Below are 16,610 nucleotides of genomic sequence, written 5' to 3' on the forward strand. Positions count from 1 at the left end.
TCAGGGTGATCTCAGATTCTCAGACTGAATGAAACATCAAGAGAGTACTTAATACATGACCACCCCTTAAGTGAATGCTGCTCAACATTTTTTTGATTTGTAGAAACTGGTGATGAGCACTCTTGAGTTTTTCTCTAGGGAGAATACACAACTAACACATACACAAGCTTTTCATACCATTTCCGGTATTGAGCTAGTGCCTGAGGTTGAGCCATGAATTCTTGGTTCAGCCATGAATTCTAGGTTAAGAACCCCTATTCTGTGTGTAGACATAATCAATATTCTGTTTGTCAGAATATTGGGTGTTTACACACCCAATTCAGTGTGTAAACATTTTCAAGTTAAGCATGATTCATATTGGCTACTCCCCAATCCCAAATTCAGATTATCAGACTCAAAAATCTATTCCTGAACTAAGAGATCAGGAATTTTCACTGTCTTTAGTATATCTCGAAAATCATCTTTAGAAATATTAGCCTCTATTTCAAGCATTAGAGTAAAATACCTTGGTTTAAAAATAAATTCATTCATATGCTTTGCCATATAGAAGAAATTCATATTACTAATTAAAATATAACTGATGAGATATAAAACTACTATTTTCATATTACTTACATTTTCTTTCTCAAATACTAATATCCATTAAAAATTAATTTCAACAGTATTTTTCAATTGTATAAATAATACATGTGTGTATATGAATAGGTTTCTATGTAAACTATAGCTCAAGGATAAATTAAATACATTTTAAAGAATGGTTAGTTTAAATATTCAGCAAGCTTATAAAGCATTCAGGTATTATTTTAAAATATATTATCCTTCTCTTGACTAGTTTCCCGCTCTACGAAATGGGCTCTTTTGCCTAGAGGAGGCCCTGGAAGACGGTGTCACTAATGGCTACATCCATGCGATTCTAGCTTATGCTTTTGCATTAGCGGAAAGAGAGAAGCAAGTAGAATCCTTACTCCAGATCCTGGATCAGTCTGCTACCAAAACAAGTAAGTGTCATTATTAACTTTACTATTGATGGGAATGACCTTGAGAATAAAGTAATGAAACTTACTTAGCAATCATATGGGAACCCTGTCATCACTGGTATGCTTCCATTTCTCTTACAGAATTTCTCAGTGGCCCCTTTGTCATTAAAGAACATTGTATATTTTCTACCTCCCTCTTTCTCCTTTCTGCTAATTTCTTTTCAGATTAGTGAAGTAAAGGAAACCAAGCATGGTGACCATGCCATAGACCAAAAGTACTGTTTGTAGGACCTCATCACGCATGACTTTTAACCTTAAGAAATTTTACTGGAAGCTATATCAGTGTGCTAGGGCCACCATAACAAAATACCACAGACTAGGTGGCTTAAACAACAGAAATTTATTTTCTCACAGTTCTGGAAGCTAGAAGTCCAACAGGAGTAGTTTCTTTTAAAGTCTCTCTCCTTGGCATATAGATGGGTATCTTCTCCCTTTGTCTTCACATGGGCTTCTGTGGGCCTGCCTACCTCGTGTCCCTTCTGTGAATCCAAATTTCCCCTTCTTATTGAAACTCCAGTCATACCGGATTCGGGTGTACCCTAACAGCTTCATTTTAAGGGAATCACCCCCTTTTGAGAGTGATTCCAAATACAGTCACACTCTGAAGTACTGGATATTAGGACTTGAATATGTGAATTTTGAGGGGACATATCTTAGCCCAGAGCAGAGGCCAGGAATGGAATTTGTACTCTTCTTATGTGTAATTCATGGTGTTTATTCAGTCTGTGTGAAAATTTTTCCTTTTCCTCAGGTAATTTAATATATTGGGAAAGAGCAAAGAAACCCAAGACAGAATCATCCCCATCCTTTATTCCTCATGCACCATCTGCTGAGACTGAGAAGACTTGTTATGTGCTGCTGGCTGTTCTTTCCCAGAAAACTCCCGACCTCACCTATGCGAGTAAGATTGTGCAGTGGCTTGCCCAACAGATGAATTCCCATGGGGGCTTCTCTTCCACTCAGGTGACTGATGTAGTCTCGATATTAATAACAATATGTGTATTGCAAAAGATGCTTCTCTTCAGTTATCTAGATAGCAAAGGTAATCATAGAAAATGCCTCCTGAGATGAAGAATATTTGATATTATGTATCCTATTATTTAGTCAACAACTATTAATTGGGCAGTTCTTGTGTAACAGACACTAGTAAGAATTCCTTATATACAAATGAATAAATTAAGATATCTTTTCAAGGAATTTATGACTAACTTATACCTCCACTTACACAGTAGAAGTAGAAGATAGGACTAGAAGACATTATTGTCATAGAGTCTTGATGATAAGTTAGATATCCAATGATACTATGATACTACATATCAATCAGCAAAGAAAAAAAGATTTCTCTCTATTTCTGTGTTGTATACATTGGGAAACACAAACGAAGGAAAGAGTAACAGAAGAAAGGGGTATAAAAAGAATAGTGGTTTATGTCTTAACAGAAAAAAAAATCAAAATTCAAAGAAATGCAGTGTCATTCCCACAAAGGAAATGTTCACTTCCCTCCTTACTTTCTTTGGTGTAGTCTTAGTTTCTGAATAAAACCATGTGCTAGTGAATCTGCCAACATCATTTTCTGATTCTGACTCCTTTCCTTGAAGATCGATGGGCATAAGCATTACCCAACGCAGCCAAAATACTTAGCAAATTGACATAATGGAAATATTATTATAAGATAATAATGTTATATAAACAATATTACATTATGTCAATTTTTAGAAGTGGTTGGCACTATTCTCAACAGTAGAGATTATACTTTGTGAAATCCTTTAGACTACTAAACTCAGATTTGTTGAGGGAGACGAAATGACAACATTTGCGTGAGCAAATGTATTGTCCTGTTGTTTAGGATTTGATTCTTTGTATTCTGTTGATTTAGGAATATTTTTATGGATTGACTTAAAGTTTATGGTCAAATGATGACTAATATTGCATTGCAATGAGCTTAGATCTTTGCTTCTATGGTTATTTGCAGGATACTGCTGTCTGTCTTCTTGCCATAACCCACTATATGAAGTTCACCTTCTCTAATGATCAGAACACTGTCACTTTTAGCAATGAAGAATCCAGTGAGATTTTCCAGGTTAACAATGACAATCGCTTACTGGTCCAGCGTGCTGAACTAACAAAAGCTCATGGACAATATACAGTAGATGTAGAAGGACAAGGCTGTGCATTTATCCAGGTAATAGAAATCTACTTGAGGGGTGCCTAGGTGGCTCAGTCAGTTAAATGTCTGCCTTTGGCTTGGATCATGATCCTGGGGTCTTGGGATCGAGGCCCTTATCAAGCTCCTTGCTTGGCGAGGAGCCTGCTTCTCCCTCTCCCTTTGCCTGCTGTTCCCCCTGCTTGTGCTCTCTCTTGCGCACGCTCTCTCTCTCTGTCCAATAAATAAAATCTAAAACAAACAAACAAACAAAAAAAAAAAGTAAATCTACTTGAGACAGAGATATTTGCCAATTTAAGAGCTAGATTATCCTTTCAGTTATAGATGGAGTGTTATTTTACCATCGTGTATTTCTGTTATCTCTGTTCTTTCTTCAATTGTTATTTTCTAATCAATAGCTGAAAGTGAAAGTTATTTTATGAAGAGATACTTACTCTTAAGCATAGCCAAATAACTCAGGAGTTTCTAAAAGAATGTCACTGTTAGAAAGCATTCTGATATTTCCATTATGTCAAGATTATTTGTTTATTAAAATTCTTGCACCTTCTAAAAATTGAACAATTACATTTTGCCTTATTCCTTGATGGTGAAGATGTAAAATAAAGTGCAATAATAATGAAAATAAAGAAAAAATAAGTCCTTCAGTTCTTACTACAGGATAAATGAATGGATTGTCTTCTGACTTGCTATTCTTTCAGGGTATCCTGAGATATAATGTACTACTACCTAAAAAAGCATCTGGATTTTCCCTTTCCTTGGAAATGACCAAGAAAAACTCTTCAGATATATTCCAGAGTAATTTTGACCTGACAGTAACCATCAAGTAAGTGTCCCATTTTGATATCAACTCCTGGGCTAGAGTAATGATAGATGAAAAAAAATAATTGTTTTAAACAATAGCAAAATCAATATTAAGATGGTTACCACAATGATTTGATATACTGGTGGTGATATTCTAGAGCATCGTCTCTTTCTAGCTCTCTGTGTGCACACCACAGTTTAGTATTCATGCAAGTAAGATGTATACTGTAGGCGGGTATAAATTTGAAAGCTTCTGCCTCACTGATACTCCAGCAATGCCTCCATTGTTTTGTGTATATGGAAGTACTGTTGGATTTGGACAATGGAGAATGTATTTTTCCTTCTAAAGACAAGCACAAGTGGTCCAGCATGAGAAAACTTAGAGATGCTTATTCTATAACTGCATAGAGCAAAATTTTAGATTTTTATTTTTTGGAGTAGACAAAATAAACCTTTTGAAGTAATATATAATTTATAGCTGCCAGAGAGTTTTTAGCCCTTGTTAATATGTGGGGAAACTGAGTAAACTTCCTTTGGGGGATTTTTCTTAGGATTTCCAAATGAAAATCTCTTAAACATCTTAAACATCAGAGCTAAGATAAGAACTACATACACCATAGAGCTCTCAACTTGCTTTCTAAACAAAGATATCATTTAAGTATGGTGGAAATCTAAGACTAACATAAGTATATGTGATATAAATTTATCAGCTTTGTTTATAAGCTAGGACTTTGAGGCCTCAGGTAAGCTTAAAAGAGATTTGGGAGATTCCAGGTCCAGATAATTCGCTCTTTATTCCAACTTATGTGTCCCTTGTCTATCTAGCTGTGCCTATTTTCAAACGTTTGAGAGTGACTTCCTCAGGTGTTCCCTCTTCAGCTTTTTGCCTCTGCTCCAGACATAAAGCCACTTGGTATCTATGTATCCTCCATCCTTGCTGTAAGATAGTCATTATTCTAGACTGCTATCTAAACGTGTGTTTGTTTTTAAATTTCAGGTATACTGGAATTCGCAATAACTCCAATATGGTCGTCGTTGATATAAAAATGCTGTCAGGATTTACTCCAGTCATGGCATCCATTGAGGAGGTAAATAACAGAAGCCTACCCTTTCAGCACAGAAGCAATAATGTGCAGATAAAATAATTCATTAGCCAAATAAAGTCATACAGTTCTTCCTTTAAACAGATTTATTCAGAGTTCATGTTTATTTCTGCTGTTATGCTGAAGAGACAGTATTTTTAATTTGTAACAACTGGCAGTCATTTTCCCATAGTTCATAATTTAGTTCTTTATTTAGTCACTACTTGTGTTTATGAAAATATCATGGCACAGGAAACATCCATAATATAGATTCCTGACAATCAGTTAAGTAAAAAGCATAAAACATTCAACACTGGAAGGTATTCTTTACTATTTATTCTCCTATCCCTCCCTGCCAATTTCTATAAAGCTTGAAAACAATGGCCAAGTCATGAAGACTGAAGTCAAGAATGACCACGTTCTTTTCTACTTGGAAACTGTAAGTTGAGCAGTAACTGTTTTTTCTTCCATGGCTTTCTCTTCTTTTCTGAAGGTAACTGGATGCTTATATTTTATTCACATGTAAATGAATATACCCAGTTGATCCTTGCATGACATAGGTTTGAACTGCCTGGGTTCCACACACACAGGATTTTTTATTTTTTATAAATGCAGTACAATCCGGTAAATATATTCTCTCTTCCTTATGATTTTCTTAATAACACTTTCTTTAGTTTGTTTTATTCTAAAAAATACCATAAAAATACATATATCCTACAAAATATGTGTTATGCTATCAGTAAGGCTTCTGGTCAACAGCTGTTGGTAGTTAAGTTTTGGGGGAATTCAAAATTTATATGCAGATTTTCAACTGCACAGAGGCTTGGTGCCCTTAACCCCTGCATTGTTCAAGGATCAACTGTAAATATCATAGGGTTTGTCAGAAAATACAGGACATTAAAAATGATCAGTGTTCTTCAATCCCACTGATAACTTATCTTCTCCCTGTTGACTCTAACATTATTTCATACATGGTTTGGCTACTTTACTAGATGACTCTCAAGTCAGAAATATCAGGTCTCTGTTTTTTGTTCTTCACAGCATTTAACACAGTAGGGCCACAGAGCAGATGTATAATTCTTTAATAGTCTGACCTGAACTCCAACAAAGGCTGGCATGAGTTTTAGAGTCATCCCTTCTATGTGTACACCGCTACAGGTCACAGAAATGCCTACATTACCTCAACGCTTTCAACTAAATTTCTTGCACCTCAGTATAAGCAATGGAACTTAAAATTTCACTCATTTAATATCACCAAACTCATTATTTTGTCATTATGTAAGATCCTGATACCTTAGATCTGTTTAATTGGGTAAATCATGAACTTCTGTAGATCATTTGCCCCGTGATTTTCGTTTTGCAGACCTGCTGATGTATTTACACCTAATGTATTTATGATTTGTGTCTTTGTGTGATGCAGACCTGATGTACTTATACTTTGTATCTTTACAGGTTTTTGGTACAGCAAACCATTTTACTTTCTCTGTTGAGCAAACCAACCTTGTGTCTAATATTCAGCCAGCCCCAGTTATGGCCTATGATTATTATGAAAAAGGTAGGCAAGCAATGCCATGCCTGAAAGCTACAGGACATGATATCTGGATCTAAGACTCCCTAAATTTTCCAAAAGCCACTAAATTTTTCAAAATTATCCTCCATCATGAAAGACTAAATGGTGACTGGTTTTACTTTATATATTGATATTTTTTCCTCCCTGATATATATTCTGACTTGGTCATTTTCCAGTTACCAGGGCTTTTCAATTCCTAGAACCCTTTTGATATAGTGTGAAAGGGGGTCTCTTCAACATGAAATGCAAACCATGCTCAGCCTCAAAGTCTCTTTGTTGTTATTTTTGCTGTTGTTAATGCTGAGACTTAGCATTTCATGCAACCTTGATGGACTTTGATTTGAGAAGGGGAGCAGGCAATATTCTGAAATATTATAAGAAAGTCTTGATAGATTAGGTTCGAAAACAATTACTAGGATGTTGTAAAGACCATAAAAATTTTCCCTGAAAGGTCAGTGCTGTTAGTTACTCACTGAATGTCATTCAAGGATTTGAATTCCTGCTCTGTCATTTACTAGTTGAATATACTGCATCAAGTTCCTTAAACTTTAATAGGGCATTTTTGGATTTAGAAAATGGAGAAGTGATTAACTATCTTGGAAAATTATTGGAAAGATTAGATCTGATGTATCTGTACTATCTGACATAATCTGGCTGTTGGAGATTTAAAAAGGGTAAACTTTCCCCCTATTTTCCAGATGAATATGGCCTTGTTTCTTACAACATCAACAGTGTTTCAGTTTTGCAGTGAGACAGATAAAGTCCTAGGAAAAGGTAAGGAAATTACAAATATCGAAAATATTGAAACCATTGAAAACACATCTGTTACTAAAGTGAAAACTTAAAAAAAAAAAAAAATGGATGAAGCAAGGAGAAGTCTGTGATAAGTCACAGGATTTGACCAGCTATGTGCACCAGGTACATATTCTAATAGTCATTAAGATTTTATTTATTTCTTTAAAATAGCTTTAGAGAATTTACAACTATATATGTGGCTTTTATCCATGTCTCATTTTTAAAAATCACTCATCTTTGTTTTATAAATTGATAGGTCATTAAATACATATGGACTTATATACATACATATCCACATACATATGACATATGTATGTGTGTGTTTGTATATGTTTGTATATATGTGTGCTTGCATAGCTGTATTTACATATTTATTTATACATAAATACCCACAGTACTTATTGTTTAAACTGTTTTAAATCCCAGGTGGAAGGTTATTTACTTTGAACAAACTCATTCTTCTGTATCAAACCTGAAAGAAAACCCTGAACCACCTTCTGTACTGAATATACTGCAGTCTGCCTCTGACTTCTCATCAGACTTTATTTCTTTATTATCCCATAAAATGCTCTCATTTCTCATCCGAGTCTGTGATTTTTTTTTCAGTATACTATACAAAATTTTCATCCTAGAAAACTCAGGATTTTCTTTGATGACAACTCTCATAATTTCCTTTATTGTCATCAATTCTGAGTTTAAGCTTTTAGACATTATGGCATACATAATATGGAATCCTCCAATATCCAGAGAAAGAGAGAGAAAGCCAGGGTCAGCGGACGTGAGGTAAAAAGACTAAGTTGGAAAGGACTTCATATGAGCTCAAGGAAATAAAAGAAACACACACAACACAAAACACACAGACTCTTCTCCATGAAATACCATCAAAGAATGGGGGAGAAGAATTTAGAAAATCATAAATTAATTGATGGATTTATTGAGTTCCCTTACTTGATTGAGAGGGTAATTCAAGGTTATTTTATCTTTTTGAAAATATTTTATTGTACTGATCTTGTCACTTATTCCTGAAAAGCAATATTCAATGTCTATCCTTTGCTCATGAACACTACTGATAAAGCAATAAAGTAATATTGAGAGAACTGAGGCAGGAAGAAACTGGAGAAAATAAGGATAGAAGTGAAAATTAATTTCTCTACCGACTTTCATACAGGCTTCTATCCCTGCTGAGATACTGCTACAGATAAAAAACAGATACAGATCAATTCTCCAGTCATAGAGTTAAAAAAAAAAAAAATGGAAACTGAGTGCCCTAGAATCTATCAGTGCTCAATAAATTAAAAATAAAGTGTTTTAATAAATGATGGTTAGACTTACTTATTTCTGTAGGCTCCCTGCCCAGGGTATACTGCTAATAGTGCCTAAATTACAATCAGGCCCTTAATAAATGCTTATTAAGCGTACCCAACTTTTGTATCAACATGGACAGGACTGGAGGAGATTATGCTAAGTGAAGTAAATCAACAGAGAAAGTCAATTAGCATATGGTTTCATTTACTTGTGGAGCATAAGGAATAACACGGAGGACATGGGGAGACAGAGAGAAGTGAGTTGGGGGAAATCAGAGGGGGAGGCAAACTATGAAAGACTGTGGACTCTGAGAAACAAACTGAGGGTTTTGGAGGGGAAGGAGGTGGGGGGCTGGGTGAGCCTGGCGGTGGGTATTAAGGAGGGCACGTATTGCATGGATCACTGGGTGTGGTGCATAAACAATGAATTTTGGAACACACATAAAAAAATAATAGAATTAAATTTTAAAAATAAATTGTTTATTAATTGATTCATCATAGATTAAACTGCTGGTGTCAACCCACATCTCGTGCTACAAAAGTTTATTTCACTGTGCTAAGAATTTATTTATATCTTCTCAGTTCTCTTATTTTATCAAAACACTGCACATCAGAGGGGTATGTATGATATCACTGCTCAGAGTTTTGAAAAACACCCTAGGCTCTCTACATACTTGGGGATTTCATTTAAGGAAAAATAGGACTCTTCTAGTACATTTTGGGCTAAAGATTCAAGTAAAATAAAGGAAGTTACTTTGTGGTAAATGATGTCTTCTGTGGGAAACTATTTTGTTGTTTGTTTTTTTTTTTTTTTGCCAAAATAAAAAATTTTCACGCCTCATTTTACTTGGCATGTATTAAGTAGTTAGTTCACTGATGTAATAAAATTGTTTCTCGAATTCTAACTTGCAAGAAGGGTATGGGGAAGTCTGCCACTGGCTATGATTCAAGGCACAGAAAAAGTCTAGAATTTAATGTTTACATTTGCAAAATTTCTTGGTGAGTATGGGAGGCGACAGGGAACTGAGATCTAAATATCATTTTATTATTATTATGTTTATTTAGGCAGCATAGAGTACATCATTAGCTTTTGATTTAGTGTTTAACGATTCATTACTTGGGTTTAACACCCAGCACTCATGACCACATGTGCCCTCCTTAATACTCATCACCTGGTTACCCATCCCCTCCCCGCCTCCTTTCTGCAACCCTCAATTTGTTTCCCAGAGTCCAGAGATCTAAATATCTTCTAAAGAATAAAAGACTATTAATGAACAGTAGAGCTCTGTTACTTGCCTTTTGCATTGAAACCTTGTTCCAGCTTATGTTGGACCAAAAAACAAAATCATATCCCTGGCCCACAGTTTTATATAAAATGGGACTTATCGGATAGTCCAGTTTAGGAATGTTGAGTGGGAAATGCCAAGTTTTGATGTGATAGTGTATGTCTATGGGTACATGTGTGTATTTAAGAAGGGATCTTTGGTGAACTAGACCGCCATGGAATATTTCATGGAAGATGTATGGCTCTGATCTTGACGAGGCTCACATTATCAAAGCAGCACATGACACTTGCCCCTCTTGCCCCTCTAAACAAAAGTACTTGGACAACAGGAATAATTCATTCCCTCTATCATGTTTTGATGTAGTAATCACACTTTTTTTTTGCATTCTGAAATAAGTTATGTATATATTTAACAAGTACATGAAATAGTTAACCCTAAAATCCCCTTTACTGTCTTCAAGAAATTTCATCCTCTTAGACTTCCTCCTCATTCTATCAATTTTTTTCTTATTTCTCTTTTCTTAGGTCTCAGCCTCTTTCCTGTCATTGTTCTATTTTTCTTCCATCACCACTTAAAAGTTTGATTCCTTCCTCCCCATAATGTACGCATTGCCTTCGTACTGTCTAGATACTAACTGATCTTCTTGTCTTGGCTCCACTTTCTTTTCCCAAACATTAAATTGTGCTTTTCATCATGATTCTAGCAAGTCCTTTTCTCTTCTCACTATACACACTAAAAATCCTGTGAAACAAAAATTTACATCTGTATTTTTAGGATTCCCAAATATATGACTGTCCATCTACCTTTCAGCCCCATGGATCCCACTGTGTACCATACCTTAGCCAAATGTCCCACAGGCACCTCAATAATATCCATCATTTACCCCCAAACCAGGTTCTTTTACTGAGTTCCGCATCTCAGTATATGACAATATCATCACTAAACAATTGCCCGACTATCAACCTTAACCACTTCCCTGTCTCATCTCTCACATTCTACTGGATACTATTAATAATGGACCAGTGTTGACCTACCACATGAATGACCCATTGATCCACTTGATATTATCCACACTGCCATGCTGCCCTAGTTCAGACCACGAGTCTTGAGTGCCTATATGTGCCGAAAACCTCTTCTAGATGGTCAGGCTCTCTCAGTGATTGAGAATAGTAAGAAACGGCAACCCTTGCGGAGCTCACATTTTAATGGGAGAGATATACAATACGCGTGATATAATCCAACAACAGATGTAGGCGTAAAATCAGCAACATAGATAGGCAAAATATAAGAAATTGAAGGTGCTGCGTTATGGAAAATAAAAACTGTAGAGATGGACGGGAGGATCCGGAATGCCCAGGGAGATGAGAAGAGGAGAAGGACTGAAATATTGGGCAGATTTACATTCAACCTCATTGAGGCAGTGACATTTGAGAAAAAGTTTGAAGCTAGTTAGGTTCATAGATGTCTGAGGGAAGACTACTCCGGGCAGTGAAAGCAACTAGAAAAATAGAAACTTGTGTATTGCTCTGGCCTCAGGGTGCTTTTGAATGAATCACAGTTGTTAAGCCAATCACAGTATCTCAGTTCCCTCTGGCAGTGAGTGGTGTCGATGGGGTCAGGTTTCCTAGACTATGGACTCTAAGGTGGAGATTTCCGTGTAGGGGGTTTGACTGAGGAGGGCTTTAAAGGAGAACACCGGTGGAGGATAAAAGAATCTGGATTGCACAGGGAGAGGAGCTGAGCTTCGAGGGATCCCAATAAAAATTTCAGCCCAAAGAGAGCTTTGCTGCTGGGATGGAATTCTAGAATTCTCCCGTCTTAAGGCAAGGGAGCTAGGTCTTTATACCACCACAGCACCCATATGGGAAACCAAGCTGCCTTTCAGGAGAAGGGGGAACTTGGATGAAAACTTTCTCTGATACTCGGGAAAATCTTCAGAGCCAAATTCACCTAAGAGCCAAAAGCCACCAGCGTTTCTAGAAACTGGTGTTAACAGAATTGCAGGATTCTTGTCTCACAAAGTGGATGAATAAATGTCAGGGACATAAAAGAGTGAAGTGAGGTGGAAGATTATTAAGTGAAGGGGAGAGTGGAAAGGAAAGAAAAAGCTCTTTAGAGCGAGAGGGGGCCTGAATGGGTTACCACTTAGAGATGTTAGTGAAAGTCTATTATTGACAGCTTGACCAGGAAGCTTGTGGCCCTGAGATTCTTAAGCCACCTTGGTTTTGAGTAAGGACTATTGATAACATCCTTAATGACTTACTTCTTTGAGGTCTGGTCAATTTTCTGTGATTACAATGTAGCCACCAAAGAAAAATACTCCCTAACATCCCAGGCCAGGTGGTCTGGTATATTCTCTTACCTCTTCCTCACTCTGGCGTCCACTTCTGCCTGCCAGGAACAGTTTCAGAGCCCAGCTAGGAGCCCCTACCTCTCCCTGCCTATACCTTAACCCTTTCCTTACTCATTGGGATTATGAGTGTTTCCGCCATAGAGAAGAATATGCAAAGGACACACTACAGATCACTACTTTGGTCTAGCAAGGAGATGTGAGAACCAAATCTGATGAAGGACCTATACAGGGATGTTTCTTGGGACAGCATCTGGATAATTTTGCTCCTTGGTAGAAAAGGAGAGGGAGAGAGATGAGGAAGATTCAGAAGAGGAACACTCTTTTTCTGCCGACTCCTTTGTTTAGGATTTGTTTAACATTGAGATATTACTGGGAATAAATAACATTTGGTAATGCAGAAGGTAAGCTGTCACTAAAATGGCAAACAATACTGATTCACCATGTGGTGGAGCAGAAAGAATGAAAGAGACACCTTGGAGGCATTGGTAAACTGCCCATCGCCTATACCACCTTCCTGAGAATTTGTGACAGAAGAGAGAAATGCTGATATTTCCAAGTCTCTTATTAGTTAGGCATTCTGTTGCTTACAGCTGATAAAGATTTTCTCATCATTTTTTCCCCAGTTCTTCGCCTTTTCTTTTCCTATCATATCTTTATATAGAACTTGTGATATCTCCTTTTTTAAATTCTTTCTAGATTACTAATCCCAGGGAAATCATTCTGGAGAGGGGCCAGTACAGGTGCTAAATGACTGACAGGAGTCACCCATTGTTCACAGTACTGTTCCTCACAATTAGAACTTTGGGTGTTGTGTATGTATGTGTATGTATGTGGGTTTGTATGTATGTGTGTGTGTGTACACACACACGTGTGTGATACTAGGTCTCGACAGGGACTTATCCAAGGTTGTCTATGTGTCAGGTGCTGTACTAACCACCTTTTTTTTTTAAAGTGAAAGAAGTTAATTAAGTGAAGAGACAGAAAAAGTTCTCAAGAGTGAGAGGGGTCCCAATAGGGTTGCCCAGGAGGGCCTTTAGGGTTAGTTTAAAAAAAAAAAAAAAAAAAAAAAAGCTAACCAGGGACCTTAAATCCTTCTTAACATCTCTATTGATAACACCTTACTTACTTCCTTTTTAGGGTCTGGTTTCTGTTTGTTGGTCACAGGTGATCATAAAGACATCCACCCACACACCTAGGGCATCCCACATGCTTATCTCTGGTTTCCCCACACCTCCACGTTGTGGGGGTTTCTGTGTACTAATCACTTTAAAAATATTAATTTATTTAATCCTCACAACAAGCTTATGAAGTATTGTTATTATCATTCTCATTTATGGACAAAGAAACACAGGGAATATAAGTAACTTAGTCAAGGTCGTTCCTCTGGTAAGAACTGAGATCCAAGCTTTTTGAGGCTCTTGAGCCTTTGCACTGTAACTGCTTTGCAAAGAAGGAAGGAAAATTCTACACACAAATCACAACCTTAACATACTAATATTGAAAAGACAAGGTGAGTAAATGTGGTTTGCTGTGGACTACAACAAAAGTAGGACTTTATTTATGCAAAGGGATTGCCTTTACTGCAAACCTTTCCCAGCACGGAGCATTCATTCCCAGTCACGCACCGCCTGAAAGACTAAGTCTGACTCCGCTGGAAAAAGATCCTGGAAATTTTTATAACTTGCTGGGAAAACCTTGATGCCAAAACCAAAACAAGTTTACAGACACCTTATTATTTTCAGTAACAGTAACTCAGAAGAGAACACTGTGTGTTTGCTACCCCTGACAGAGCCCCACCACAGGTACATACTCCGTGGTCTTTACACAAAGAGAGGTCTGAGGGGAGAACACAGATAAGCATTGCTTACCCTCGACTGCTTGAAATATCTGTCTACTGAGGTTGTGGATAGAATTCTCAGCAAGGGCAGGTTCCACAGAGGGAAGGACAAGTTCTCATTTGTTACGTGACTCATAGTACTTCTCAGAAGACTTCTCTTAGCCCTTTATCCTCTACCCTAACACCAAATGTTCTGCAAAGTAATGATAGTCAAAGTTGGCAAAATGGTGAGGTTTCTTCCCAGAAGTTTCATATTTTATATTAAAAAGTATAACTACCACCTGCACTTTAAAGAAAGTGAGGCAAGGAAGGTGGGGAGGATAAAACAGAAGTTCTACTTCAAAATTAACTTTGGAACTGAAAATGTGTTTTCACTAAGATGGGAAACATAATTTTGTCTTTTTCTTTCTTGTTTTGACTTTTCATGAGTATTTATTACCTATTACTTTTTAATAGTATATATTGCTTATATACTTTTCAATAATTTTTCAATGCAGACAAGAGTAACTGGATATAAAATGTCTCTGTATATTAAATACATAAATATATTGAAATAAAAGCATACAGTATCTATGAATAACATTGCAATATATTCACAAATATACAGACTTGGACTTATGTCTTCTTGATATTTCATTTTCAAGGGTTTTTTTTTTTAAGATTTTATTTATTTATTTGACAGACAGAGATCACAAGTAGGCAGAGAGGCAGGCAGAGGGAGAGGGGGAAACAGGCTCTCCGTTAAGCAGAGAGCCCGACGAGGGGCTTGATTCCAGCACCCTGGAATCATGACCTGAGCCAAAGACATAGGCCTTAACCCACTGAGCCACCCAGATGCCCCTTGATATTGCATTTTGATACTGGACTCATTCTCCTGATTTCATAAAGGAAGTCGCTGTTCTTTTGAAGATATTTTCCATAAAGGGAACCCCAAGATGCATTTTAGACTAGAGCAACGATCTTGAAATTAAGAGAGTTAGTTTAGATTTTGTTTGGACCCCTTTATTAGTAACTATGAGGAGGCCTTATCCCAACTTTAAACTTCTATACTTCATGATGAAACGTATCTCTGCCATACAAGGGGCAATGGAGGGGCACCTGGGTGGCTCGGCCAGTTGAGCATCTGCCTTCAGCTGGGTCGTGATCCCAGGGTCCTGGGGTTGAGTTCCACCTCTGGCTCTCTGCTCAGCAGGGAATCTGCTTCTCTCTCTACCTTTCATGCTTGTGTGTGCGCACACGTTTTCTCTCTCTCTGAAATAAATAAATAAAACCTTTTTTAAAAAAATGTACACTGGTCTGTATGTGAATAGGAAAAGGGGGATTTACCATATATTGGAAGTGTGACACCAGTTTTGTCTGATGAAAAAATCCAACCTGGGAATCGGAAGCAACCATTCAGCATTCCCTATAGAAATTACATTCTTATTCATTGAATTTATCCTAAAAATTTTGTGTGTGTCTGTGTTTGGGGGTACATACACACTTCTGTCGTTGTTACCATTTAAACAGCTAGATAACTGTTATCAAATTTAGAGGGTGTGTTTGAGAGATATACACACACGTGTACACGCACACACATACACATACATTGGCTACTCCAAAAAATTCACTTTGGAGGTTCCAGGGAGTCATCACAAAGTGATAAGCAATCATATTCTCAGTCAAATGCAACTGATTTATAATCAGAGGCAAGTATAAATAAGGTTAGGAGACTCATTCTCTGAGTATTATAATTCCATGGAAAAAGAAAATAAACCATAACTTCAAACATGAGCCCCAGATAGGAAATTATAAGGGTAGACACTACAAATTCTGATTGATAATTGGTAATCTAGAGAATTCTCATATGGGGAAGTCAATTTAGTGAGCTTAAAGGTTAATATATGTTTATCAGGAGAATAGCATTTCAAATATTAATAATTATGATTATCTCTACCAAATCAGGTTAGATTACATGTATATGTGTAAATATAAACTCAACTCCTCTTTTTTTTTTTTTTTTTTTTTTTTTTAAAGACAGAGAGATCACAAGTAGGCAGAGAGGCAGACAGAGAGAGGGGGGAAGCAGACTTCTCACTGAGCAGAGAGCCCAATGCAGGGCTTGATCCCAAGACCCTGAGATCATGACCTGAGGAAGGCAGAAGCTTAATTCACTGAGCTACCCAGGCGTCCCTCAAATCCTCTTATTAAAAGGAAGTGTTATGCAAGTTTTTCCTCATTCAACAAACTTAAACATTTATAGTAATTACCTTGTTTTCAAAGCTCCTCACGTTGAATTTCCTCTGATGTTAGATTTAAGGCATCAAATTACAATATGTTAATAAAGCCCTAAAAAACATTTGACTTCCAGATATGTGCCATTGCTGGTATGACTTATATTC

At 36.9% G+C, this 16,610-nt stretch overlaps 1 protein-coding gene across 1 annotated transcript in view; it reads left to right on the forward strand.

Moving 5' to 3' along the window:
• LOC131839078 (ovostatin homolog 2-like) overlaps positions 1-8,030 on the forward strand; it is a 44,497-nt gene extending 36,467 nt beyond the window's left edge. The window contains exons 28-36 of the mRNA XM_059186177.1: positions 833-998; positions 1,789-2,000; positions 3,010-3,219; positions 3,900-4,024; positions 5,000-5,090; positions 5,455-5,523; positions 6,537-6,639; positions 7,353-7,428; positions 7,876-8,030. Of these exons, the coding sequence (XP_059042160.1) occupies positions 833-998; positions 1,789-2,000; positions 3,010-3,219; positions 3,900-4,024; positions 5,000-5,090; positions 5,455-5,523; positions 6,537-6,639; positions 7,353-7,405 (1,029 nt within the window). The 3' untranslated portion in view covers positions 7,406-7,428; positions 7,876-8,030. The remainder of the gene's footprint in view (positions 1-832; positions 999-1,788; positions 2,001-3,009; positions 3,220-3,899; positions 4,025-4,999; positions 5,091-5,454; positions 5,524-6,536; positions 6,640-7,352; positions 7,429-7,875) is intronic.
• The last annotated feature ends 8,580 nt before the right edge of the window (positions 8,031-16,610 follow it).

The sequence above is a fragment of the Mustela lutreola genome, chromosome 8, assembly GCF_030435805.1.
Source record: "Mustela lutreola isolate mMusLut2 chromosome 8, mMusLut2.pri, whole genome shotgun sequence".
NCBI lineage: Eukaryota > Metazoa > Chordata > Mammalia > Carnivora > Mustelidae > Mustela > Mustela lutreola.